General features: G+C 43.9%; 1 protein-coding gene and 1 long non-coding RNA gene across 5 annotated transcripts in view; one reads left to right on the forward strand and one right to left on the reverse strand.

The window, feature by feature from the left end:
* Positions 1–26,796, reverse strand: part of AGAP2 (ArfGAP with GTPase domain, ankyrin repeat and PH domain 2) — a 1,117,996-nt gene that overhangs the window by 231,137 nt on the left and 860,063 nt on the right. For both annotated transcript variants that reach the window (XM_078688707.1, XM_078688698.1), the window contains exon 10: positions 656–760. In XM_078688707.1, coding sequence (XP_078544833.1) covers positions 656–760 — 105 coding nt within the window. The remainder of the gene's footprint in view (positions 1–655; positions 761–26,796) is intronic.
* The window catches only part of LOC144829512 (uncharacterized), a 354,617-nt gene that overhangs the window by 140,561 nt on the left and 187,260 nt on the right, over positions 1–26,796 (forward strand). The window lies entirely within an intron of this gene.

Below are 26,796 nucleotides of genomic sequence, written 5' to 3' on the forward strand. Positions count from 1 at the left end.
AATTCTGGTTTAGCTTATATTTCCTTAACGATACTTGATGATGGTACACCGTTCCATGCAATACAAAAACAGAAATGGATATTCTCATTTAAAACTATTTAACGTATTCTGGATGCTAACAAGTCTGCTGCAGTATTTAGAAGCATGTCTTTTCATTTTTTTACAGCTAGGCGGCTGTTTAACAGTAAAACAATTTTCTCAGAGTGGATAATTGGCCTCTAAAGGCTATAGTTGTCCCAATTTACCACGTCTGAGCAGGCGATATATGGCAGTGGGAAGGCCAATATAGGTTTCAGGGCGGTTTTAGGGCATACTGGGTGTCAGATGTCAGGATAGGCTCTCCTGTCGATGATGGAAGCCTTCCATTTATTTCTCCCTCTAATAAAGGTAGGGGCGAGATGGGACATGAACGGGTCCACAGCCCCTGCCGCAGAGTCCATGGTAGGTTCACCAGCTGCAGAAACCACCAAGTAAAATTTGGCCATGTGTTCCCATATCCAGTAATATCAATTGGGCAGAGAATACCACTCCAGCAGACTTGTAATTGGAGAATAGGTGTTGGGGTTTGGCCAATACTCCAGGTTCTAGCAGCAAGTGATGGCAGCCCCGTCTGTAATGTATTGCTTTTTGGATTTAAACATCAACTTAAACTTACGTTAATGCTAGGGTGGTAAAATAGGACACCATTACTCGACAGCGTGACATACTTCTTCTTCCACTCCTTATTCAGGGAATTACCACTCCGTTTCAGCAAGAAGCTCTGCAGAAAAATGAAAAAAGAGGTTAATATATCATTGTTTTTACCAAAGCACATGTCTGACACCTTCTGGACTCACTATAGAGGACAAGATTGTTTGTTAGGCCACGGTCTGCACAGGAAAGTTATGGCAGAGTTTAGTAGAGCCACCCATGTGCACTTTGGCTTGACTTTATGTTGCTTCTGGGTAATTTCGAGTAGCTTACCCAGGGTGGCGTAGTATTCGCATTGATTAAAAACAGAGATAACTATACAAAAGAGTTCCTGCATCACTCTGAACTTATCTATGTAATAAAACATGTTAGAAATTCTGAAAGTAAAAAACGAATCTCACACCTGCTAACTCACATGGTTCTACTGTGTGACACACAATATCGGCTCCCATCACACGATCTCTCAGTGAGTAGCCAATATCACACAGTGGCAGGGAAAACGAGCTGAAAACCCATATAAATAGTGGTTTTCCACCTTGTTTTCTGAGGCTTTGAACTGCCCACGTACAATAAGGGGTGTCAAACCACCAAAGGGCATCAGCACAAGCCTCAGTAAGCTTTTTTGGGGGCAGAGGGGGCTTGTGTGTGGGTGGGGTTCAAAATTGCCTTGTAGGTACTTCTCGGCACGATGCCCGACCCTTTCAAGGCCCCGCCCCCTCCTCACACAGTGAGATGCAAGATTCCATTCTGCAAGTTGGCAGGTATGGAATCTTGGGGTAAAATAACAGATATCAAAGGAATGTAGTTAGGTTGATGATTAACCCCTTCCATGCTGCCATCGGCCATTGGCTGACGGCAGTCCTACCTGCCCAGTGCTGCCGTCGGCCAATGGCCGACGCGGCCCTGCCCGCGGCACTTCCGCAAAATCAGCGGCGTATGAAACGGGTTAAACATGCCCAGAATTTTGAGGAACAATGGATTACCTCATCTTCCCTATCCCTCCTCACAGTTCTTATAGAATGCAGATGTGCCTCTCCCAGAGTCTTTGCAAACTCGATGTCCTATACATTGTATATGTAAACTTTGGGCCTTATGTCGTGATTTTTCGTTTGCCCTAAGGGGCATATGTATCAAGCCCTTTTCCCGTTCCCATATGGGCCGATTCTCAGAATCGACCCATCTGCGAACGGGAAAAGGGCTTTTGGGATGTATCATCGCAAATTAGAGAATCGCAAAATTTGAGATTCTCTATTTTGCTATTCCTTAAATGAAATGTATGAAGCACCTAAGTTGTGCGATTTCTCCTTAAGAAATCGGAAATTACCACCAACTTCAAGTTGGTGGTAATTTGCGATTTCTTTGAAAAATGCATTGTTTGGCATTTTTCAAAGTGCCAGGTGGCGCACATACATGCCCTTAGGGCATGTATGTGCGCCACATGCGCACAAATGCTCATTTCAGGGGTGCAGTTAAACAAAAGGAGAGGTGGGGAGCGTAGAGTGACACTCTTAGACCCCAGTAATAACAAATAAACAATAGAAGAGTGTCAAATGCTATAGGTTCAAGCACGACCACAAAAGGGGAGCAAAAACAACGGCTTCAATTTAAGACGTTTCAGTGGTTATTAGAAAGCCCTCACTCACCACCTAGTGATGACATGCTTCATCATTGGGCCCACCAAAGAGACCGAGTGTCTCTTCGGTGTGCTACGACGCCAGATCTACTGCGGAGCGGGTTTAGTGAGTTCAGGCAGTGTTGTGCGAAAGTGAAAATAACTAGTGAGTGTTGAATGATAAAAACAGTCCGTAGTGTATCAAAAATAATAACTTTATTAGGATGATCACTAGGGAAAGACTTAAAATTATGTGTCTGGAAATTGCGTCCACAATTAATAGAGTGGGAATTTCTTAGGTATCAGTCGACATGTTTCAGCCATGAAACGGTGTGATTTTACCTGGCATTCATCAGGACTATAGTGAAATAAACCCTGGTGGAAATGGACGCGCTAAGGCCCAGCCCAACCTAGGGACGTGAAAGTGAAAATTAACAAAAATGGTGAAAAAAGTGCAAAAATAATTAGGAAGAAGTATTTATTCTACCTAATAACTCCTGGTTTAGGAGGCTTCCGACTTGAGCGTTTCTGCACCTGAGGGTAAGAAGGACAAGACATACAGATAGGACAAGACATACATTCAGTGATGATGTTAGACACTGTACATCGGTAATGCTCCAACATGTGATTTAGTGGACAGAAGTGATGAGAATACCGATATCGTTATCACCACCAAAGTCCCTGGGTTGTTTAGATAATACACACTGGGAAGTGCTGTGTACTATTCGTGCTAAATAGAACAGGTTGATTTAAAAACAAAAGGTGTTGAACCTTATATCTATCAAGTTAAAATGCAGGCAGAGCCGTGCTTGCAAAATGCGAATTTTCAAGTAAAACATATCTCACTTTTCTGGTGTTCGAAATTCTCACCATGGGTCTGAGGAGGGGGGTGGGAACGTAATTGGCACACCCTGCGATTTTGTCAAAATAAGGGAAAACAGCACAATCAATCGTGTAGCGTTTTCGTAATACTTAGCTCAATGCACATGAAATTAGAGCGGGATACTTTCTACTCACGCCCTCGACGTTCGGCACCCGCTCGGCACCTATGTCTTCCCTCTACCGGACCCCGAAGATGTGAACGCGGGGCCGGGAGAGCATTAAGTTGGAAAGTTACCGGAAACTTTTGTGCTCGTGCTTGAACCTATAGCATTTGACACTCTTCTATTGTTCATTTCAGGGGTGCATCAGGGTGTCCTTTGGACACCCTGGCACCCTTGAAATTGCATTCTCAATTTGCGATTCTCAAATTGCAAATCGCAAATTGAGAATGTCTTCACATTAATTCCTATTGTCCTCCTGGCCCATAAGAATGAATGGGAAGGTATTCCTTAATTGCGATTCACATTTTGCTAATTGCAATTAAGGAATGCCAAGAAATCGCTAACTATTTGCAATTTTTTTAATACATCTCGTTTGCGATTCTCAAATAGCGATTCTCAAAAAATCGCTATTTGAGACTCGCAAACTGAGTATTTGATATATATGCCCCTAACTTACTTTTTGAAAATGGAAGGGGATTTTTTATTCAGTTCACAAAATTCCGAATTTTAGCGGGTCGCAATTTGACCTACCACATTGATTTGCAAATTACTGCCCACTATGATTAGCTAGAGTCACAGGCCTGGTGACCTGCTAGAGTCAGCAGACCACCATGTTTGTGATTGCTTCTGAATAAAGCAATCTATTTTTTTCAAATGCTGCCCTAAAAGGGGAACGGAATGAGTTTCAAAAAAACAAATGAAAAGTTAAACAAACCTGTTGGAACTGGCCCTTCTTGCAGAGTCATCCTCAAACTTTTTGCTTCTTCCTCCCTCATTTTTCCTGACCCGTGGCTGTTGGCAATAGGACTCTGCGCACTTTACCACTGCTGATCAGTGCTAAAGTGCATATGCTCACTGTGTAAAGTGTTATTCTGATTGGATATACATGTTTGGCATATTTGTATCACCATGAAGTCCCTAGTAAAGTGCACTGGGTGTGCCAGGGCTGGTGATGACAAATGCTACTAGTGGGCCTGCAGCACTGATTGTGCCGTCCACAGGAGTAGCCCTTCCCTTTTTGTGCACATCAGTCACCCCTATGGAAGGCCCAAGGTACCCCCCTGGGCAGGGTGCAGTGTATGTAAAAGGTAGAGCATGTACTGGTGCAGGTAACATGTTCTGGTAGTGAATTACAGCCATTTTCGTTTTTCACTACTGTAAGGCTATCTTGCTCCATAGATTAACATGGGGGATGCTGGCTACAGTGGCTTCCAGCATTTCTTCTCATAGGAACAAGATAGGACATAAGTATCTATTATCCCTGAACTCAGAATTTAATAACACATCTTTTAGGAAAGGTTGTTTTTAAATCCTGTGTTTGAGAACAGCACTTTTAGAAAGTTGCTGTTCTCTTGTCTGACCCTTCTGTGTGCCTTGGTCTGCTTGTGTATTGACTGTCTGGTTTGAGAGTGACAGGGGCTGGGAATTCCCCCTGGAGGCTGGCTGAGTCAGCCCCAGGCTGAATGACTGCATTTGCAACTGGAGTGGTGGGAGGAGTTAGCACCTGGGCCTGAATAGGGCTGTGCCTGCCTTCCACAATGCTGGCTCCACCTCCTGCTGGGCGGCTGACGACCCTGCCCCTCACTCTGAAAGGAAAGAAGCAGCCAGCAAAACAAAGTACTCAGGAAACACCCAGAACTGGTTCAGACCGGGCTCAGGGCCCACATGCACAGAGAGAACAAAGACTTTAGGGGTATAAGTACAGGACCCCTGACAACAGAAAATTAGATCATCCTGGAATCAAGAAGGAACCTCTGCCAAGGAGAAAGCTGAATCTGAAGAAGACGGAAGACTGTCCTGCTGTTGCTCTGCTGGACTGACCTGTTGCTTTGCTGCCAAGGAGAGGGGAAGGACTTTGCTGTGTGCTGTGTCCCCTGTCTTGAATGAATCTCCAAGGGCCTGAGAAGAGCTGGCTCCCTGTTCTGAAGTCCCAGGAACAAAAGGACTTCACCCCCAGCTTCCCTGAACTCTGCTGAGAGAGTTCTGTCCTTCCTAGAGTGCTTGATCCAGTAGTGGGGCCTCTGGAAGTTGTACCTGTGCTGGGAAATTTGAGACTAAGCTTGAGAGACTTTTGAAATTGAAAAGTGTTGCATCGCTCGCTTGCGGAGCGCATCCCCGACAGTGCGAGTAGTTTCCCGCCGCTACGAAGGTCGAGATCGTCGCAGCGCCTGACGCCGTTGCCAGAGCCGGCTCATCATTAGTTTGCGGGACGCACCAGACCGGTGCGGGAAAGTCAAACATCGCTGCGAGTGCCGTCGCAGAGCCTGTCATCGCTGGGTGAGATCGCCGCACCGCTTGCTTGCGGACCGCATCACGTCGCTGCGAGCATCGTCGCAGAATCATCACATCGAGGAGCTGCGAGAGAGAGGATCACCGCTGGACCGCGCATCATTGCCGCGGAGATCGTCGCAGCCCCTATGAGATCGACGCATCGTGCCTTTTGCGAGAACAGACTTCCTACGGAACCTACGCACCGGAATCCATACAAGTGGCCTTCCTCCCCACACAGACCGGATTCGTCGGAACACGCCCGCTGCTGCAGCGGGGCTGTCGCAAACGCCTCCCCAGGGTCTCAGGAGCAACGCATCGCTTGTTTTCCACCGCACCAGCTTCTGCTTTTGGAACTTTGTTGCAACTAAAAGGTACTGTGAGTAAACGTGACGCAACTGTGAACTTTTCACGCATCTGTAGAGAATTCTATCGCAATGTAGAGAATTCTATCGCAACCTAAAGAAATTTAACGCAACCTTAAGAACTCTTTTGAAACCATATTCTTGAACTGTGTATGTTGGATTTTTGTCGTTTTGGTCTTGTGTAGTTTAGATTAAATACCTTTATTTTTCTAAGCTGTTGTGGAGTCAGTTTGTGGTGTTTTCACTGTGTTACTGTGAGTGTTGGTACAAATACTTTACGCATTGCCTCTGGTTAGCCTAGACTGCTCGTGCCAAGCTCCCTAGAGGTTGAGCAGGGGTTATCTCAGAGGGTTATCCCCTTGCCCTGACTAGAAGCAAGGGTCCCTATTTGGACAGTGGTACCTACCTCTGCCAACTAGAGACCCCCAGTTCTAACAAAACCTTTTTTAGGAGTAGGCAGTGGTTGCATGGATCACTGCCTATTCCTAAAAAAAGGTTTTGTTGACATTCACGAAAGGAAATGGTTCTCCTGGGTACCCTCTCCGGTTTACAAATGGATTGCCATCAATTTTGAATTGATGGTAAATAATAATGTTTTGGAATCGGATTTTGGTCACAAAATATTAAACCAATCCTTAGGAAACCGATATATGGACGTGACTCCCTTAACACGCCCCTTCTAAATAGTGATTCCTTAAAGTTTACTGATCACATTAAATGATTTGGAAAACCTTTTTCCAGATCATTAGTTGGGTTTAATACTTTACAAAAAGTGTTCTAGCAATCAAAAAACCTTAGATTTACCAAATCTGAGGGTTTTTCGACAGTTCAAATACTTTGTACTTAAGGCCCATTTTCCAGCAGTCCTTCATCTGTGCCGACAAAGGCTGCAACTCCTAATTAATCTACATTCTGCACTCAATGTGAGCTGGACCAATATATAGAGAATTTACGTGCATGGCAGATAAATATCACACGTTTAATCTTGATACTGAACTTTGTAGTATTCCATTTGGAATGCTCTTGTAGAATTGTTATGATACATGATGTTAGGAATGTTCTGTATCTTGGGAGTTGGGCATTGGGAGTTGAACATTGGATGTTGGTGGTTGTTCAAGCTGTTTCTCCTGTGAATAAACTACTTCCATCTGAAGATCGTGTTACCTGATTACTTCACAATTTGGCGACGTTTGGGATATTTTCAAAGAACTCATCTCAGGAAGTACATTATTTTTTTTTCCTATGAACTTTGGAGACAGCGTTCACTTATTTATGGTACTCCTATGTTTTGTGTATATTGATTGCACCAGCGGCAGTTTTGGAGTGTGTGTTTTGATTGCACCAGCGGCGGAATTTAACGAAAAAGGAATTTATTGTGTGTGAATTTAAAACTCCAATAGAGTTACCTTACTCGTATTCCTTTAATACGTGCGCATTTAAAAAAATAAATAAATTCGAGTGGAAGTATTGCAGTTTTTAATGAGGCTATTTCCAGTTTACAAACATCTCTCCTTGTGCTGCGATGTTTCGGAATTTTTTCAAAGCGAAGCTATTTAATTTTGATTAAATAGTATAACGGCGGCGGAGTGCATCTTTGGAAATCAAACCTTGATTCCACGGCAGATTGCGAACGTCTTCTTACTGGGACCGAGCTTCGAATTCCTTCACCAGTTTTCCTGGAAATCGCGTCTTCACGTTCTGCAAAGGTTAGAATGTGATGCTTCGTGAATCTTTTCACTGGAATTCCGGGAAGTCGCGTCTTTACGCTGCGCAAAGGTCTAAGTGTGACGCTTCACGTCTGGAGGCCATTTTTTTTATTTTTTTTTATTTTCACAGCAATCGTTTCATAGCGAGCTGACTGATTCTCTCAATGGACACAATGTCCTTTGCTTGTCATCATCCGAAGCGCTATAGACAACGGTGACTACGTTTTTTTTTATTTATTAATTTCTCTCTACTGTTAAATTGCTGCAGTCCTAATTTTGGAATGTTATAGATTAATTTAATTTTCAATATCGCTCAAGATGTCAAACAGCATTATTTCTCCTGCACATTTTCTTCCTGTAGCTGGTGATCCCAAGGTAGAATGGGATCTGTGGTATCCAACATTCTTAGCTTATGTAGATGTTGTAGAGGAAGATGGATGCTCTCCTAAAAGGAAACTAGCACTGTTAAAAAACTGTTTATGTGGTGCAGGACTTACAAAATTAGAAAATGTACCTGCTATTGAAGGGGCAGGTGATTTTAATATATTTGAAGTGGTCGTTAAATAAATGAGCTTAAGATATTGCAGAAAAATCAATACTGTGATGGAAAGGTATAAATGTTATTCACGGGTGCAAAAAGAAGACAAATCCATTAAACTATGTAGCTGCATTGCGCACCCTTGCTGGTTCTTGTGCTTTTGAAACTATCAATTTTGAACAGGTATTGAGGGATCAAATTATGATGAAGACAAAGAGTAAAAAGATTCAAGAGCGTCTGTGGATGGGTACAGAATCTAGTCTTGATGCTGTGTTAAACATCGCTAAAGGAATAGAACAATCTGAACTATTTGTGAGTGAGATCAGAGGTCAAGAAATCAAGAACAAAGTATCTATTCCTGAAGTTGCATTGGTAAAAGAAGCTTCCAATCATAAGAAATTTCCTTTTATACAAACAAAAAAAGAGCATATAGGAAAGGACAATAGGTTTATGGCAAAAAGAACCCAAGTGATTTGTTACAGGTGCGGTGGTAATGACCATGTGGGAAACTACAAAGGTTGTCCAGCATGGAATAAGATTTGTATAAAATGCAAGAAGTCTGGTCATTTCAGCAAAATGTGTAGGTCTCCACAAAAAGTAAATTTGTTGACTCAGTTTGACTATGAAAATTCAGAAGAAGTTCAGGAGATCAACGGTTTACTATTTGTTGGTGATACTAAATGTAAAGGTTTTCCTAGTGATAAAATCTTGATTAATGGAGTAGAAATCTCTATGCTTATAGATTCCTGTGCCTGGTATAGTATAATTGGCAGGAACATTTTCGATACATTTTGGAAGTCAACCAATTTATTACCACCTGATGTACAACCAGGTGGATATTCAGGAAAAAAATTGATCTAGATGGTTTTATATGGGCTAACAATAAATTTAAGGATAGGAACATAAAAGGTAAGGTTTACATTGCAACTAAAGGTGCATCTATTCTTAGTTGGCCGCACCAACACGAATTAGGAATCAAATTGGATCCTAATGCCTCTCCACCTGTGTATATTGTGTCTTCTGAGGGTGATGAATTCACAACACAAATCAAAAGTAAATTTCCCTTCATTTTCAGTGATAATTTGGGTGAGTTTGTAAATTTTAAACATAAAATTATCCTCAAGGATGGTGCTACTCCTGTTCGACACAGAGTCAGGAATGTACCTTTGGCTTATAGAGATAAGTTAAAACTGATTCTATCAGATTTAGTTACCAGAGGTATTATTGAACCAACAGAATCTTCTCCTTGGGTTTCTCCAGTGGTTTTATCCCTTAAGAGTAATGGCGAACTTCGTCTATGTGTAGATCTCCGTAGTTTAAATAAAGAGATCTGGGTCGATAGGCATCCTCTACCTCACATTCATGAGCTAATCTCTACGCTCTCTGGTGCTTGCGTCTTTACAACCTTAGATTTGGCTAGCGCTTATCGCCAGGTGGTGCTACAAGAGGAATCCAAGTTCCTTACTACCTTTATAACACCTGAAGGTATGTTCCAGTTTCGACGCATGCCATTTGGTTTAGCCAGTGCGGTGTCTGTTTTTCAGAGACTCATGAAGGAAGTGTTGGATGGTTGCGACAATGCCATTGCTTTCCAGGATGATATATTGATTTTTGGGAGAAATTTTGAGGATCATGACAAAAATTTAGAAAAAGTATTGAAGTCTGTACAAGAAAAAGGCTTAACGTTTAAATTCTCAAAATGCAAATTCAGACAGAGTAAAGTGGAATATTTGGGGCATGAGATTTCTGCTCAAGGCATTAAACCCAAGTTTAATCACACCCAGAGTATAATTAAGGCCCCACCACCAATTAACAAAGAACAACTTGTATCATTCTTGGGGCTAACTGAATTTTATAGTAAATTCGTGCAAGACTATTCCTCAAAGGTTTTTTCACTAAGGTTGTTGTTAAAGAAAGACATCAAATTTGCTTAGAACAGTGAGCAACAGTTTGCCTCTGAATCTCTGAAGAAAGAAATACCAATGCTCCTTTTTTAAGACCTTTCGATTTGGGTAAAGAATGTATAGTATGCGTGGATGCAAGTAATGTTGGGCTGGGTTCGGTGCTGATGCAAAAGAACAGTGGTGAAGAATATGTAGTCTCTTCGCATCCAGAACTCTTCGTGGTGCAGAATTTAACTATTCTACCATCGAGAAGGAGTTATTAGCATGCACTTGGGCTGTTGAGCACTTTAGACAATTTCTTTGGGGCACGAAATTTCGGTTACGAACTGACCATAAGCCTTTGATTAATATGTTGGCAGCTGGTGGTGGTAGAACATTGACAGCACGCTTGGCACGTCTAGCTGCAAAATTGCAAGAATTCCAGTGTGTTGTTGAATATGTGCCTGGCCGTTTAATTGTACATGCGGATTGCATGTCTAGATTGCCGTCAGTTGATTCTGGTGGAATTGCGAATATTTGTCCTGATTTTGATGTTGGATTTACCATTGATGATGTCAACCGTAGTGAATGCAATTTTTTGTCTGGTGTTATTTCAGAAAGTGAATGGAGAGAAGCAATGTGCAAAGATGAAGATTTGTCCAATGTAGTGAATTTTATGCTAACAGGGTGGCCTGAAGAAAGAAAATTACCAGGTGATGTTTTGTCTTTTTGTAGAATCAAAGACGAACTTATGTTTGACCTTGGTTTTATAACAAGGGGTGATAAAATAGTTCCTCCTTGTGAATTGAGAAAGAAAATCATTTCGATTGCTCATGAAGGTCACTTGGGTATGTCAAGCACTAAAAGGCGTATTCGTGAATATTATTGGTGGCCTGGTAGCGATAGAATGGTGGACAAATGGGTTAGTTCATGTTCTCCTTGTGCCAATAGTGACAAGTCCGTTAAACCTTTGGCAGGGAAAATGGATGTTTCTCCTATTGAATTTATTACATGTCCTTGGAAGAAACTTGGGATAGATATCATCGGTCCTCTTGATTTAGCTAACAATAAGGTGGTTTTTGTATTAGTGTTAATTGATTACTTCTCAAAATGGCCCGAATTGAAAGTAGTTGATAGGATTGGCTCGACTCAAGTAGTCGAGTTTATGGATGAAATATTTTGTAGAGAAGGCATTCCTGCCGAGATTGTGTCTGACAATGGTCCACAGTTTATTAGCAACGAGTTTGTTTTGTTTCTTAACAGGTGCGGAATAATACATAAAAGAGTGTCCAACTATAATCCCCAGGGTAATGGTCAGACGGAACGTTTTAATAGGGTTATCAAAGAATCCATTCAACTGGCTATTAAAAGTAACTTGGATTGGAGGAAAGTACTTTGAGCGTCTTTATTATCCTACCGTACCTCTCCCAATTCTGTTACGGGCATATCTCCATTTGAGTTGTTGAGAGGTAGGAAACCTGGTTCGAAACTCTTACCTTGGTGGCTGAAGACAAAAATTCCATTTCAATCTTCTTTTGATTTTTCCGTGGTTAGGGACAAAGTCTTGAGATATCAGGAAAAAATGAAAGGTAATCCTGCGTCTTGTGGTAAGAGCTCAAGAATTAAAGTTGGTGATTTTGTAAGGGTCAAGTTTGGTAGAACTTGTGGTTTGAGATGGATTAAATGGTCCGATCCTTGTAAAGTGTTAGAGGTTTTCAGCAAGGCTGTGAGAGTTGAAGGTGGCAAAATCTGGAATTTTAGAAGGGTTTCTATTTGTAAAAATGTGAATTCTAAGGTAGATTTGCAATTGGGTTCTCCTATGTCCAATGATGAAATTTCCCCGGCTATGTTAGATACATTTAGTAGTAATTCACATGATCTAGTTGGTTCCAATAATAAAGCTTTTTCCTCCATGTTGGATACTCTTGGGAGTGAGCCTCAAGATGCGAATGTTGATACTTCTATCTCCACTAGTAATGGTGCTATGTGTGATGCTGTTCCTACTGTTTCTTTTGATAAAGGAAGTATGGGCAATGATGTTGTACAGTCTGATGGCGTTACTTTAAGGAAGAGTTCTCGTGTAAAACATTCTCCTATAAGATTGCGTGATTTTGTTAATTAATTTTGTTTTTAATTAATTTTCTTTCTTGGTTTTTTTTTTTTTGGTTTTTTTTTTAGGGAGGAAGGTGTGTAGTATTCCATTTGGAATGCTCTTGTAGAATTGTTATGATGCATGATGTTAGGAATGTTCTGTATCTTGTGAGTTGGGCATTGGGAGTTGAACATTGGATGTTGGTGGTTGTTCAAGCTGTTTCTCCTGTGAATAAACTACTTCCATCTGAAGATCGTGTTACCTGATTACTTCAAGCTTCTACATGTGCATTTCAGTTTGTCGTGGGCTGAAGCGTTGATCTCACTCATGGGCTAGCATAGCTTGTTTTCTGGAACAGGGCTCTGGGGTGCACTCACTTTGTGGGGATGAGTTGCCGCTAAGAATATTAGCTGCAGCATGGTATCTTATAAAGTTTGTTTAACCCGTTGCGTGCTCATGACGAGATCAGCTCGTCATGAGGCACGGTCGCGCTGTGCTCATGACAAGCTGAGCTCGTCATGACCGTTGTGCCTCGCCCACGCGGGGATAATTCCCCTGCTAAATGGGCATTCTATTGGGCGTGGTCATGACGAGCTCAGATCGTCATGAGCACAGCGCCACCGTGCTGCATGACGAGCCGAGCTCGTCATGAGCACCGCGGCGCGGCGCCCGCCCCCCTTCCCCCCAGCACAGCAGGGGAATGAGCCCCGCGGTGGAGGGGTTAATGGAAGGTTTCTATGTGTCATTCTGTTTCACTTAGGTCTGGAAGGAGAACTTCAGAGCAGAAATTGTAGAGGTCACTTAAAGCTGATCCTCTCTTAAGATAAATGTTCCATTGTGAAATTAAATTCTTCAACATTGCAACTACTGCCATTGCACTTCTTTTCAGTCTCCCTTAAACACATCCAGCGTTGTTCTAAGCATCACTTCTAAAAGTGAATGCACCACACCTCTTCCTTCTCATTGATTAAGACTATGTGCTTTTACACGTCTCTCCTCTCTATATTGTACTTCCAACTCCACACAGCAAAACTTGCTCAGAACTTGGACAGTCTGTTGTACCTGACGACCTGGTGCTGAGATGAGAATAGACACCCCGTCTCTTGTGAATAGATTCAGGCCACTCAACTGGCTCTGTAAGGAGGGACCAGAAGTTTAAAACCCAGTGGTAAAATTCTATCCGAAATTCTGGCTTTGGGTTTCATAAAGCCATGTAATACATAATAATCTATTGATTGAGTGATTATAAATGTATATTGAGAAAATTAACAATTGGTTCTGTCGGGTGCGTACTATTTCTTCAAATTTTGGACTATTCAACAAACTATTCACAAAAAACAAGTTAATCAAAAGAAATCCAGATCCAAACCATATGGGGTATTTCGAAAAGCTTTTATAAATTGCATCATTTATAAATACCCTCGTTTCAATATTTGCAGGGCTGTTAAAGGCATAATATGTGAAGAAGGTGACATTTTGTGCTCAGTGATATTGTGAAGGTGTAATATATACAAAGGTGATTGAAGGGAGAGGAGGAGGAAAGGGAGTTGGCCAGAGATACAAGATATTTTTCAGGTAATTCTGCGGACTAAATGAATGAGCCTTATCGCAGCGCCCTAACACTGGTCCAAATATTATAATGTCGACGTTTCAACCCTGTATCTGCACTGTTGGAAGGTCAAAGCGGATCTTAATCAGGACTTGGTGAGGGGGTAACAGCCTGTTGATTATAATGATCAATGGTCAGGTTTGGATTAGGAGGAGAAGTGCCAAATCATTTATGTAGCACTCAAGGCGGTAAAAACTCACCTCAGAAGAGCCCAGGCGGGCTCACCGGAATTAAGCTTGAGAAGTAACACTTTCAAGGCTGTGGGTAGTAGTAGGAGCCTGTTGTTCCCTCCATTTGGTGGATCTACGGAAGAAATGGGCGTAAGATTACTATCCCATTCCCAATTTCCCTCATGGGTCAGGAATAATGGTGGTGGGTGGAAGACTCACCTCAATAGTGGATGCTGGTGAGTTAGCGTAAAGATCAACTCACAAGGTACTTCAATCAATGTTGTGGTAAAAATTCAAGAAGTAGTCTGTAGGAAGAAGAATGTGTATTAAGTATCTCAATCCCGGGATACAACTAATAGCACAGTAAGGTGGTTTCTCATGTGGCAGTCCGCTCATCTTTAAGATCATTTGTCTATATCCTTAGGAGCACGGGTGTTCTGATTTATTTAGCTGCGTCCGTGCTCGTAATCGAGGTAGCTGCGGCTTCGATGCGGGACCCGTTTAAACCTGCTCAGCGAGCGCGAGGATGCTTCGCGGGCAGGGACGCGGAGACTGGTTGCCAGGCAACCAGACCGGCGTAACTGATTCACGTCGTGTGGCGTAGCAGGATGATCAGTGTTCACGTTGGCTGTCTGCCAAGCGCAAAGCAAAGCATTTTGAAAGGTTTGTGGTGGTAATATTTACACTGTCTCATAAAGTACAATTATAAATTGAGGAATGCACGAAAAACATGAAGTGTCATCAGGCGGGCAACTAGAGCCAAATTTCGGGGGGGGGGGGCCTGAAAAATATTTCGGGGGGGGGGGCTAATTCTTCCAACCACAGACAGAGTGGCTGTAAGAATGGGCGAACACACAACAAAAGCCTCATTTACAATTAATGATCTTTTAAAGACCTGTTAAGTACTCGGGTGTGGCTGCAATTAGATGCCCGCCAGCCCGCGAAGACGTGTCAGCCCGGGCTGACACACACGACGGGGGGGGCTTCAGCCCCGTGAGCCCAATGGGTGTTGCGCGCCTGAGTGTGATATATAAACACACTCTGCATCTAATTACTAGAGGATTGCAGAATGCCTTTGTAGCTCAGAAAATTTGACAGAATAACTGGCACGGTTCTGTGGCTTGCTTGGTCCTTGGTTATGAACCAGAGAGTGCATATGTTAACGTATTACAAAGCTATTCCCGCAAATATAGCATGGCTCAATCAAACTTTATGAAGCAGGGCTAGGATGATCAGAATTTCGGTCTCCCATTCAAAGACAGTCAGGAATTCTTTAAGTTCAGATGCTCAGCCTAGTGTAGGAGGGAAGAAGGTCATTTCATGCTGTAGGAAGAGGTAGGGAGCAACAATTAGCACTAAGACAGGCTGCAGAGTCTCTTTGAAACAGGAAGTGCCTGCCAAAGGTGTTGGCTACAACACTTAGTGCAGGCCAGGCATGCTTCTAAAAGAACAGTGGTGGCTGGACGTAGTCAGAAGAAGTTATTCAATTGGCACTCAGAAGCAACCCTGGACTCTGGGACACATTCTACCAAATGCACCAAGAACAGAGAAGACTGATTGCTCTCGTGAACAGAGTGGAGGATCTAATACAAAAGAAAATGATCAACCTGATTTTTCCTCTGGGCCAACTTTTTTCATATCCTGCTTCTTGTTGGCAAGCCTTCTGAAGACCACCATTGAGTGATGGTTTTGAAGAAGAATTACGTGCGCTTTTCTGTTCATTGCAAATGACAGCCATGCAGTGAACTGACCTCTTTTATTGAGCTACAGGTATTACCTGGCTGCAGTTACCCCGCAAGATAAATGTCTGTATGTCCCCTTCTTCATACCTTACAGCTCTTGAATTTTTAGGCAGGCACCCAATGTTTTCATTTTACCTTGTTTCCCTGCAGGGTGACATCCCCACTATACATTTTTACCAAAATGTTAGTGGCGGGTTACCTGCACTGCGGATGAATCAAGGTTGATCCAGGGATCATCCTCCAGAAAGTAGAAGAAAATTGTGTGGCCATTGTGCTCCATCCCACAAGAAACTGATTTGGATTTTAATCGAGATATATCTCATCTCATTCCAGCCTAGACATTGATTTCCAAAGACAAGCTCACCCATACGGGTTTTGTCGCAAGACATGAAACACAAGCTTCAGTAACAGCTGGAGGATCTTTTTTCATATGCCCCAAGCTTTAGTTCGAGAATGGTCATGTTACAGTGATCACCGGCAGGAGTCATTGCAGTACTGCAGTACTTCCTTGGTTACATCTCAAACTGTTGATTCAATACCTTTAGCAATGGTGGTCTCTGGCCCTTAAGGGAGTAGCCCTACAGGCACTACTCTTACCGCAAGTATGGACGGCGATGGGCTGATAGCTTTCCTGGACTATCTGTGCAAGAAAATAGACCTTTAGATTCCACCTGCTCTTGCCATCATGGTGCGTGCCAGTTTCTGAAGAATAGGTATATTCTGGCCCGCCGCTGCATTCAGAACCATTGGTTATTAGGAAAGGCACATCACTCTTGCAATTGGATGTACCTGGCAAAATCCTTTTAGTATAATGTACTACTCTCACATTCTTTAGAGGGCAGTTCTGTTGTAAATAAACAATTGGATAGAAAATAACAAACACCAACCAACAGGGACAGACCCAGTCTAGATCTCTGGGGGCCCTTGTGAGGCAGAGATACCTCCTGGCATAAAAACGCATCCCTACTGCATTACTGCAAAGTATAAGTGGAGAATTGGGATAGGGCTGGGAGAATGACTGAGCCGCAGCTTTATATCATCAGTATACCTCTATTGTTATCTTCAGGTAGTTTTGTGATTTCTCAACAACTTGGCACTCCATTCTTCAATGGGTTTTGGAGTACTGGAATTGCTATTTTTATGATTGTGGCATTGCATTGGTCACCATCAACAGCCGCCAGATTGAATCTCAGAATTTGAAGCACAATTCCTATAGAGTAACATCAGGAGGGGTGCCTCTTCCTTCTGAGATACAGGGCTATTTATGGGGAAGCCAGGTCTATAGAGCCCTGTCTGAGCCTCACCAGTACTTTTTATTCAACACATGTCTTTGGATCCAGGTTCTTCTTCATTGTGAATAAATCCTGTATTTTGCAGACAAAGGTTTATTTCGAGACTTTCTTCTGTGATCAGGATTGACACAAAGAGGGGGCTTGTGGCATGACAAAGGTTTCAGCATAGTAACAGATGTGAACCCCTGCCCTGAGTGGCCAACTGTACTGATGTCTGGAGCCCTAATGCGGATTTTTGTTGCCATAGGCAAACACGGATCATGGGGGTGTGTGCCATGACACAGGATTGTCTCACGGACTGCATTCTTGTTAGACTGGGAAGGGCGCCCAAAGGGCAGCCCTTATAGTGGTGAAAGGCACAAGCCTTCACCAGGAGTTAAGCAGCACACATGTTGTGGAGGCAGCAGACTGTGTAGTGATCAGATGGAGTGAACGGGTAATTTTAACCTGTGTCACTGTTGAGAGGCCTACGGGCTCACTCACTTTATAGTTCAGCTGCTGGGTGCTTAACTCACTCCTGGCCTACATCAAATTAGTGTGGACTGAAGTGCAGTGCTGATGTGGTGTGTCTGCGCTGGGTGTATGTGTACCTGGTTAAGGGTGTAATACAGGGATAGTGCATTGTGTGCATGGTGTATGCATGTGCTGGATGTATATGTGCCTATGAATAGTACAGTACCTGAAGGATGTAGTGCTGTGCAGTGGTGAAGGATACAAGCATTTGCTATATGTATTTGTGCCTGTGAGTGGTACAATACATGAAGGGTACAATGCTTGCATGACAACTGCATATGCTGGATGTATGTGCGCTTGTAATTTGAGCAGTACATGAAGGGTACAGTGCGCGCATTTTAAATGCAAGTGTTGGACGTATGTGTGTCTGTGAGTAATACAATACATAAAGGATACAGTGCTGGGTAGTGTGTGAATGTTAAATCAAGTGCTGAATGTATATGTGCCTGTGAGTGGTACAGTACGTGAAGGAAACAGTACAATGCAGTGTGTGTATACTGAATACATACACTGGGTGTAGGTGTACCTGTGAATGGTTCAATATATGGATGGCCCTGGGTTGCGATTTGGGAGCAAAGGCCTGCATGGTGAAACATGAAGAGGAGGCAGAGCATCCCCCCAGACAGGCTTGTGTATTGCTGCATTCCTGTAAGCTGGGTGAGACACACTGGGGAGGGGAGGACCAGGCCTCCCCTGTTCACTTCAAAGTGTTCCCTTTGATTCTGTGAGAGGTTACAAGGAAGGGGCCTGGGCACATCTCAGGAAGGAGATGGGGCAAATATGGGAAACATAAAGAATAGGGCTGGGAGCCATAGGCTAACTGTTCGATGCACATATCACTGTAGCTGACATCAGGTGTGAACTATCGTAACCTCCATGGCCATGTGTTTGTAACCGACTGCTTTTCAAGTAGAAGATCAAGTAGAAGACGGAGCAGAGGAGTGGACAATTCATAAGAAACAGAACCCCAGCAAAAAACGTCAAAGACTTAGACTATAAATCACATTTGGTGTCTGGAGATGGACGATAAAAAGGGGAAGTTGGGATCCCAAAAATTGTCAATCCAATCCAAGAGCACTTGCCCAGCAGTCTGGAGCACCAGCGCCTGGCTGCTTGCCACAACCCAGAGGGACCACTAGAGAAAGACTGCCATGTGAAAAGGGAATAAAAACTGTGCGGGAGCGAAGTGGCAATCCCATATGCCAGGAGGGGCCAACGGAGAAAGACTGCCATGAGAATAGTGAACTCAGCCTTGTGCAGCAACAAAACAGCAACCCAGGAACGGCAGCAGTTGAGAGTATTAATGGGCTGTTTGGGCTGAAGTCCATGGACTTTGAGTTGCGATGACCCCTTATGCCAGAGGGGGTCACTGGAAGCACCAAGAACTGTGACTTTTTCTGCCCTGCTGGAGAATTGAGGACTCCGTGAGAGCACTGTGACCGAGGCGAGGGACCCAAGACAGGATCGTCGTAGCTACCCCCCATCTGGAGCTGAATGAACACTTAGCCCACAGAAGGAACCTTAGAAAGTCTACAGTTGCTTCAGGAGCACAACCACGAGTGAGAGACTCTGAACTCACTGAATGCAGCTGCTTCTGCCACCTCATCTGAACTTGTCTGCAGGGGCTGCAAGGGCCTGCAAACGGGGTGTACTAAGGGACTGTGAACTGACACCTGCTGGTGCTGGTAAGGCTAGTTTCGGGCCTCTTAGCCCTGGGAAAACTTGGTGCGAGTAGTGCTACAGCGCTAGAATACTGTTTACTTTAACTGAGAGTAAAAGTGAGTATTTGGCTAGACAATAAATATTGCGGCTGCTGCTCGCATTTTGAGTGGTCAGCCTGTGTTCACTACCCTGTATCCACCCCCCCTCTCTTCCCCCATCCCGAGTGAGCCTTGGACTTCTCAGACCACGCAACCATGAGAGTTAAGTGCAAAAGGGGTACTTGGCCCAGTTACTCAGAATCTATAGTAAGTTGGCCCTAGGACATCAGGACTAAAAGGCCTCAACCCCCGCAGTTGGGCCCAGTAGCCACTGCATGCTCTGTGACCCTCTGAAAGTGGTACTGACAAGGGAAGACGTCCTAAAGCCTGAAGTACTTAAAGATAATCTGTATTACACTGAATCTATTTGTACTCGGCCTCTTCACAGCCTTAGTTTCCATTCCAGCCCCCTCAAATTGACTCAGATAGACACTGCTTGATAGTTCAAGATGATTGAAGGAGGTTAAGCAATTTTCAGGAGAAATATTGTAATAAATTATTTAAAAAGTTGTATGGCATGGTGGATAGGGCTGGTTTCAAAGACTCCAGGCATAAGCTCTTGCCTCATTCTGTTAGGACTGTGTGATGAAGTTTACTAGTAAGAAATCCAGGAAACTGCTACAAGGTGTGTGATACGTCTGAATTTCTCAGTTGGGTCCCGAAAGCTGACATGGACTTCAAAGCTGTATCTACTGCCATTTGAAGCAAGATGCTGTGCTTTTCCGTCTTAAAATATAATTTTCTGGCACATTAGCATCACAAAAGCAAAAAGGTGGAAACACTTTCTTGTTTATGGGTCAATTAACACCTTACAATCTCACTCAAGAGCTGTACTCTCACTACCATAGGACAGTGATGCAAAGAAGGTAAAAGGTAAAATGAACAAGCAAAAACTTTGTGGTGACTTTGTTGTTTCACTTAGATAGACATATACTAATTAATGGCCTCTGTGCCGATCTATACACAGGCAGAGGTTACACAAAAGACAGCTAATCCCTTTTCTGGGTATTTTTCGGCAGGTAATGAAGCAAATTGACCGGCTCCCGCTAATTAGGTATGCCTTGAGTAGAATACAATAATCCTGCCTGATGAATACATTTGCCGCATGCGTAGGCGACACAGGCCCTACCACGAGCACTCCACCCACGGAGCACAGAAATGAAAAGCGAAGTGAATACGTATCCAGCTATGGCAAAGCTATGTGATATTCCCCATCATTAATTCGACCAATTATGTAGTTGTGTGATACATTAACGTGGGTACATAGCAGTTAGAGTTCCGCAGGGGTTCAACGTTAGCTCGGCTTCAGATCAGGCATTGTTCAAATGTTCAGTTGCACTTTTGCTGACTGGAAGTAAAGGAAAAACACAATTAACAGAAAAAAAGAGGGAATATACCAGTCCCCCATGCACGACCCAGTTTGTTATTTTAGATAAACTTTGGTGAAATATTCACCTTCCAAAATACCTTTAGTTGTGCTCAGATCTTACATTCCTTCTCTTTGTCCAAGCCTGTCTCTTTGGCTGATCGCGTCCTTGTCTCTAAATGCTCAAGGAGCAGTGGCCCGTAGACACACTCTCAATCGTTCTAAGACGGGGCCGAGGACCAGCAGGCTTCGGCGCAGTGGATTCAGATCCAGGAGCTACAACCACCGCCAATACATGAAGCAACTGGAAGGGTGTTGGGCCGATTTGCCATAGCTTGCTTTTGCTAGCGGCGTAGAACAGAGCAGCAGGGTTTGAAGGTTGAAAAGTCCATAACCCGATCGAGTTTTCAGTAGGCCTGGGTGACATTTTTGTTAATAATGCGGAGTAATTGGAGTAATTTCAGAAATTACGCATTAGAGAAATAACAGAATTTATGCAATTACGGCAGCTTGATTAATTAAGAGTCATTTTGGGGCAAATACCCTACGGCAGGAGCAGCGGAACAATGAATTAAGAGAGAGTGAGCGGCTGCTGGCTTCTGCTGCTGGTGTCTTTGCTAAATTCTTAGCGCAAAATACATCCTCAGGTCCTTTTTAGGAGCGAGGCTGCATTTTGCATTAAGTATTATGCATAATTCTGAGTAATTTGGCAGTAATTACGAGTAATTATGCTAGAGAGAATGACGCTGTTATGCCCATCCTAGTTTTCAGAGGATTAGAGACTTGGCCCGTAAAAACAAACTTTAAGTGTTGCAAGATTTAAAGCTGTTAAACGAAGATTGTCTACTCCAAGTTGTTCCCCAACATCAGCTCTTTAAACTATTCTTTTACGCATGAATAGCATTTGTTTACTCAGAATTTTCTTTCATGTTAGTGAGTTATTTCATTGAATGTGTACGTGTTGCTTATATAAATGGGGGTGTTTGGTCTCAGTAAACTCCTCTAACCTTTATGGATTGAATCAACAACGCATCTGACGCATTGTGAATATTTGATGCGTGTAATGTTGGCCAAGCATCCTAGAAGCATTTGTCTTTTAGGACTCAGGACGCACAGACTAAGTTCTAAGTCCTTTCAATTGATTACTTTTTGGGTGAAGAAGCTGCAGAGAAAGAACTCCACCGACCCCCATGCCCCCACCTTGTGGTTCCACTGCACAAATTAGGAGACCCTGGGAAAGTATGCTCCAAACGATATCTGGACTACGAGTGAGTAATGGCTAGCAAATTAGAACATCATTATCGTAGTTTGGAAGTAATGTCCTCGCGTTCCTTCTTGATATGCTCAAGCCGAGCACAGCAATCTGAATACTTTCAAGTAATTTTAGAAATACATTCTTAGACACAAAAGCACAAACTGGAAGTGATCAACTTGATGTTAGTTTCTATCAAGCCACAATTTACCTGTTATTTACATTAATTGTCTACATCAGGGGATCGACTACAGATTGGCATCCTACAGTAGATGTATGTTGGGACGTAAAAGCCCTCTGCATGGTAAATGATGTGCACCTCTGCCCTGAGTGGACAATTGGCCTGTTGTCTGGATCCCTATTGCTGATTTTTGTTTCATAGGCAAACATAGATCATGCGTGTGCGCCATAACATAAGCCTGTCTCATGGATTGCGGTCTTGTTGGACCAAGAGAGGTATCCAAATGTGGTCTTGTTGGACCAAGAGAGGTACCCAAAGCGCTACTCTCATAGTGGTGGAAGGCTACCGTCTTCACTAGTAGTTAAGCAGCACAAGCGTGGTGGTGGCAGCATACCATGAAGTGAAGATTACCTTTTTACCTTGGGTCACTGGAATGAGGCCTACAGGCTCACTCCCCTTTTTAAAAGTTCTGCTGCTGTGTGCTTAACTTACCCTTCGCCTACATCAGGTAGAAGTGAAGTGCTGCGCATCGTAGGATAGTGACTTTGCACTGGATGTATGTGTGCATAGGAAGAGTACGGTACAGATGTAAAGAAGCACTGTGTAGTGTATCTGTGGTTAGTGCATGTGCTGAGTGTATGTATGTCCGCTGGGAATACATGACATGAGTGATACAGAGCTGTGCAGAGCTTGCGCAATGGAAGCATGTGCTAGGAGTTTGAGTACTTGTATGCAGTACAGTACATGAAGGATGGAAGTGTTGTGCAGCATCCACGTAGTGAGTGAATGTGTGCTGGCAGACTGTGTTTGTAAACAGCACATCCTGGTACAATACAGAAAAGCTACAGCACTGAGCAGTGCACTCTGACTGAATGTGTGTGCTGTATACATGTGTATCTGTAGTGACACCCTGCATGGAGATAACAGTACTGGAGAATAAATGTGTGGTGAAAGTACACTAAGTGCAAGTGTGTCTACAATGGTACATTACATGGAGGACCCTGGGTTCCTTTTTGGGAAGGCCCAGCCTACCTGGTGAAGACATAAGGAGGAGAGGACTACCCCCAGACACATTTGTGTATTGCACCATTCCTGTGAGCTGGGAGGGAAATGCACTGGAGGCAGGGAGGAAGAGACTCTCCCTTTACACTTTAAAAGGTTGCTCTTTGATTCAGTGATAAATCACAAGAAAGGTCCCTGGACACATCTCAGGAAAGGAGATGAGGGCTGATAAGGGAATCATAAAGAGTAAGGCTGGGTGCCTTTTGATGACATTCAGACGTGAACTCTGATCACTCTCATGAATTGTGTTGTTGGGGCAATCGGCTTCAAAGTATTGCTTGCTGGAACAGACATGCTTTCAGGAGCAAAGTAGAAAAGAAGAAATATACACTTTAAAAAAAGCAGAACCCCAATATAAAACTTCAAAGACTCAGACCCTAAATATCATTTGGTGTCTGGAAAATGGGAGGGTGAGACTCTCCCTTTTGTTATCTGCCAAGCAGCCAGACAGGCTGTGTGAGGAGGGGAAGCTCTGCAAGACTTCTGCCTGTCTCCCTGCTGGGTGAGGGGATATCACCCAGGGAAAACTGAGATCACCTGCAAGGAGAGCGTTAGTGGGAGTTAGGTCCAGTGGGGAGCCCTACTGTGAGCACTCTGTGCGAGGTGTGAGGATTCGGCTTTGCACCAATCGGGTCCTAGCCTGTGTTGACCCCCAGATGCCAGGAGAGGGCCACCAAAGACTAAGCCGTTCAATGAAAACTATGCGGGGAGTGCCAAGACCGTACCACCTTGTAGAGGTGATGCCGTATAGCAGAGGGGCCCACCATGAAAACAATTGTGTGACCAACAAACCAGGTCTTGTACACTTAGCAGTGACCTCTCTGTACCAGAAGAGGCCACTGTGGTGTGGACGATTGCACCGGAGGATTCTACGTTGTGTCTGGAAGTCCTGCAGCAGCCCTGTATGCCAGGAGGGGCTGCCGGTACTCAGCTGCCATGGATTTCAGGTCCCCGGTGACTAGAGTGAGGCTGTGATCAGCGGGTTGAGCTCGCCCAAATATGATCTGCTCTGACTGACTCCCGAGGACCAGGAGGATGCAGAGGAGGAGATTGTGCCCTCGCTGGACTCAGGTCAGGGGCCGAAGGACTGAATTCTCTCTGCTGGTTAGAAATTGACCTACTGTGCCATCGTGAGTTGGAATCTGCTCCGATCACTGAGGAAAACTGGCTGCACCACTCAGTAGAGTGAGCCTGCACCTGCCAGGTGCTGCTGGGTTTACTGCAAGCAGCCTGGCATCTCTGAGCAGGATCTGAACTCGAGAGTATCGGCGCTCCGTGTAACCGCTGTAACGCCGAACACCTCTGTGCTGCAGGAGCTGGTAAGACTTGAACTCGGCATGTGGGCCCCGGGAGATTCACTAGTGAAGGTGCTGCAGCACAGATGCGGCAACCAGTGAACAGGAAAACCCCGACCATGTTAAAAGGAAGAGGGTGGGACAGGGATTGGCCAGACAATTACTAGAGCCCAACCTCAAGAGATTCTGTTATTGCTCTTGAATTTCGTTATTCCTGTGAATTTGTAGGGTTATAAATAAAATAGATATTTTTCTTATACAAGTATCTATTGGACTGGACACTGATTTATTGTTCATTCTGTGTGCACTTTGAGTTATGACTTATGTTTTCTTACCTGTATGTACGCCCCCACCTCAAGGGAACCTGTTCGCTGCTCATCCACAGCTACCACTGAGAGTCAAGTGCAGAAGGGGTAGTTTGCCCAGTTGCTCAGGATCCATAGTATTTCAGGCACTGGGAAATCATGAATAAAAGGCCTCAACCAGCACGGTTGGGCTAAGTCACTCCTGCATGCCCCATGGCCTTCTAAAAGGGGCTCTAACAATTCATAACAAGAATTATTCTTTAGCCACATGTGAAGGCACTCTGCAGGTGTGGTTGTATAATTGTTTGTAGTAAACAATTAATGGAAGTATGCAAACTGGAAAAGTTAAGGATGCTTCGAAGTTGACAGAATATCATTATCTGTGACTTTTGTAGGGCCGAAGGATGCAGGTATCATAAAGGCATTGATACATGGTTCCGGATCTTCGTGAAGAAAGCCCAGAAATCTTACGCCGTACTAAGAAAACGGCACTAATCAAGGCTGTTAAATCTAAATCGCAAAATCTCATAAGGCTTGCCAGGAATGAGTATAACCAGATAATTGCAGTTGCTAAAAGAGAGTGGGAAGAACATTACTGGGAAGCATTAAAAGAGGCAAGCACAGGGAGGGACGCAGGTCGCTTCTGGAGCATCATCAGAGAGAAGAATAGACCAGTTGATGGTCTCATTACATGTAACATCCCAGCTCAAAAATGGTTCTACCATTTCTCGAAACTATATTCATGCTCGCAGGACGATTTATCGCAGCCTATCCCTCAAATCCTTCTAGCAAACCCAGCAGAACCAAACTGTTTTCCCTTTATGCAAAGGGAGGTAGAAGGAGCGATTAATAGAATTGTGGCTCGTAAAGCAGCAGGTCCCGACGGTATTCCCGGGGACCTTATTCGTTATGATCTTTCCAAATGGGGGAAGCTTATCACGATCTTAATTAATGCCATGGATAATGGTGCAGCAATCCCGGAGTCGTGGAAGAGGGCAGAGGTCGTCCCTGTTTTGAAAAAAGGGAATAGGGACGACCCTGCCAACTACCGCCCGATAAGTCTGATCGACTCCACGCAGAAGGTTATTGGGAAGGTTATATTAGAGAGAATCCTACAATGGGCAGATGAAAATAAAATCCTTTCGGACTATCAGACAGGCTTTAGAGCAGGGACAGGGACTGTGGAGCAGGCGTTCCGTTTGTTACTTATCTATTGGAAGGTGGTACTTTTAGGCAAGGGCAGTCTTTATATCGCGTTTATCGACCTAAAGACTGCCTTTGACCTGGTACCTAGGGAACGCCTGTGGGAAGTTCTATCCGAAATGGGGATCCCACGGTATATCTTGTCACTACTAGTGAGACTGCATCATGGAAACTTTGCGCGAGTGAGGTGGGGGACAGAAGACCAACCGAATTCCAGTGAATAGGGGCGTCCGCCAGGGATGTGTCTTAGCCCCCACCCTATTCTCATTATATGTGAATGGGGTGGTGGAGCATCTATTGCAAAGTCCATCTGATGCACCGTCCCTGGAGGGCGAGAAAATTCCAACTCTCCTATTCGCTGATGATACCCTCCTCATTTCCAAGTCTGCTGTAGGGTTGCAGAACCTGCTAGATAGTTTCCAGTCTTTCTGTCTTCTGCGGGGGCTTGTCATAAATATAGATAAAAAAAATACCTGGTGATAAATCCACCAAAAAAGATTAGTAGGCCCCCTGTTTTAAATCTTGTTCCATTAGAGAGGGTTACTGTCTTTGATTACCTTGGTATCCGTATTTCTGACAATATGCAGTGGTCCTCTCACATCCAGAAGATGCTTTTATGCCATAAAAGGGTAGGAGGGGCTATTCTTAGGGAACATCGCTCTTCATTTACCAGGCCCATTGTTCCGGTTGTTGAAGTATATAGAGCAAACGGAGTGAGTTCTGCCCTATATGGAGCGGAATTGTGAGGCACATGTAATGTGGACCAGCTAGCTGGATCTGAAAATACGTTTTTTAAAGATTTGATGGCACTCCCGCAGAGTGCCCCTACGGTCCCATTGTTTTTAGACT

This window comes from Lissotriton helveticus, chromosome 1_1 (genome assembly GCF_964261635.1).
Source record: "Lissotriton helveticus chromosome 1_1, aLisHel1.1, whole genome shotgun sequence".
Classification (NCBI taxonomy): Eukaryota; Metazoa; Chordata; class Amphibia; order Caudata; family Salamandridae; genus Lissotriton; species Lissotriton helveticus.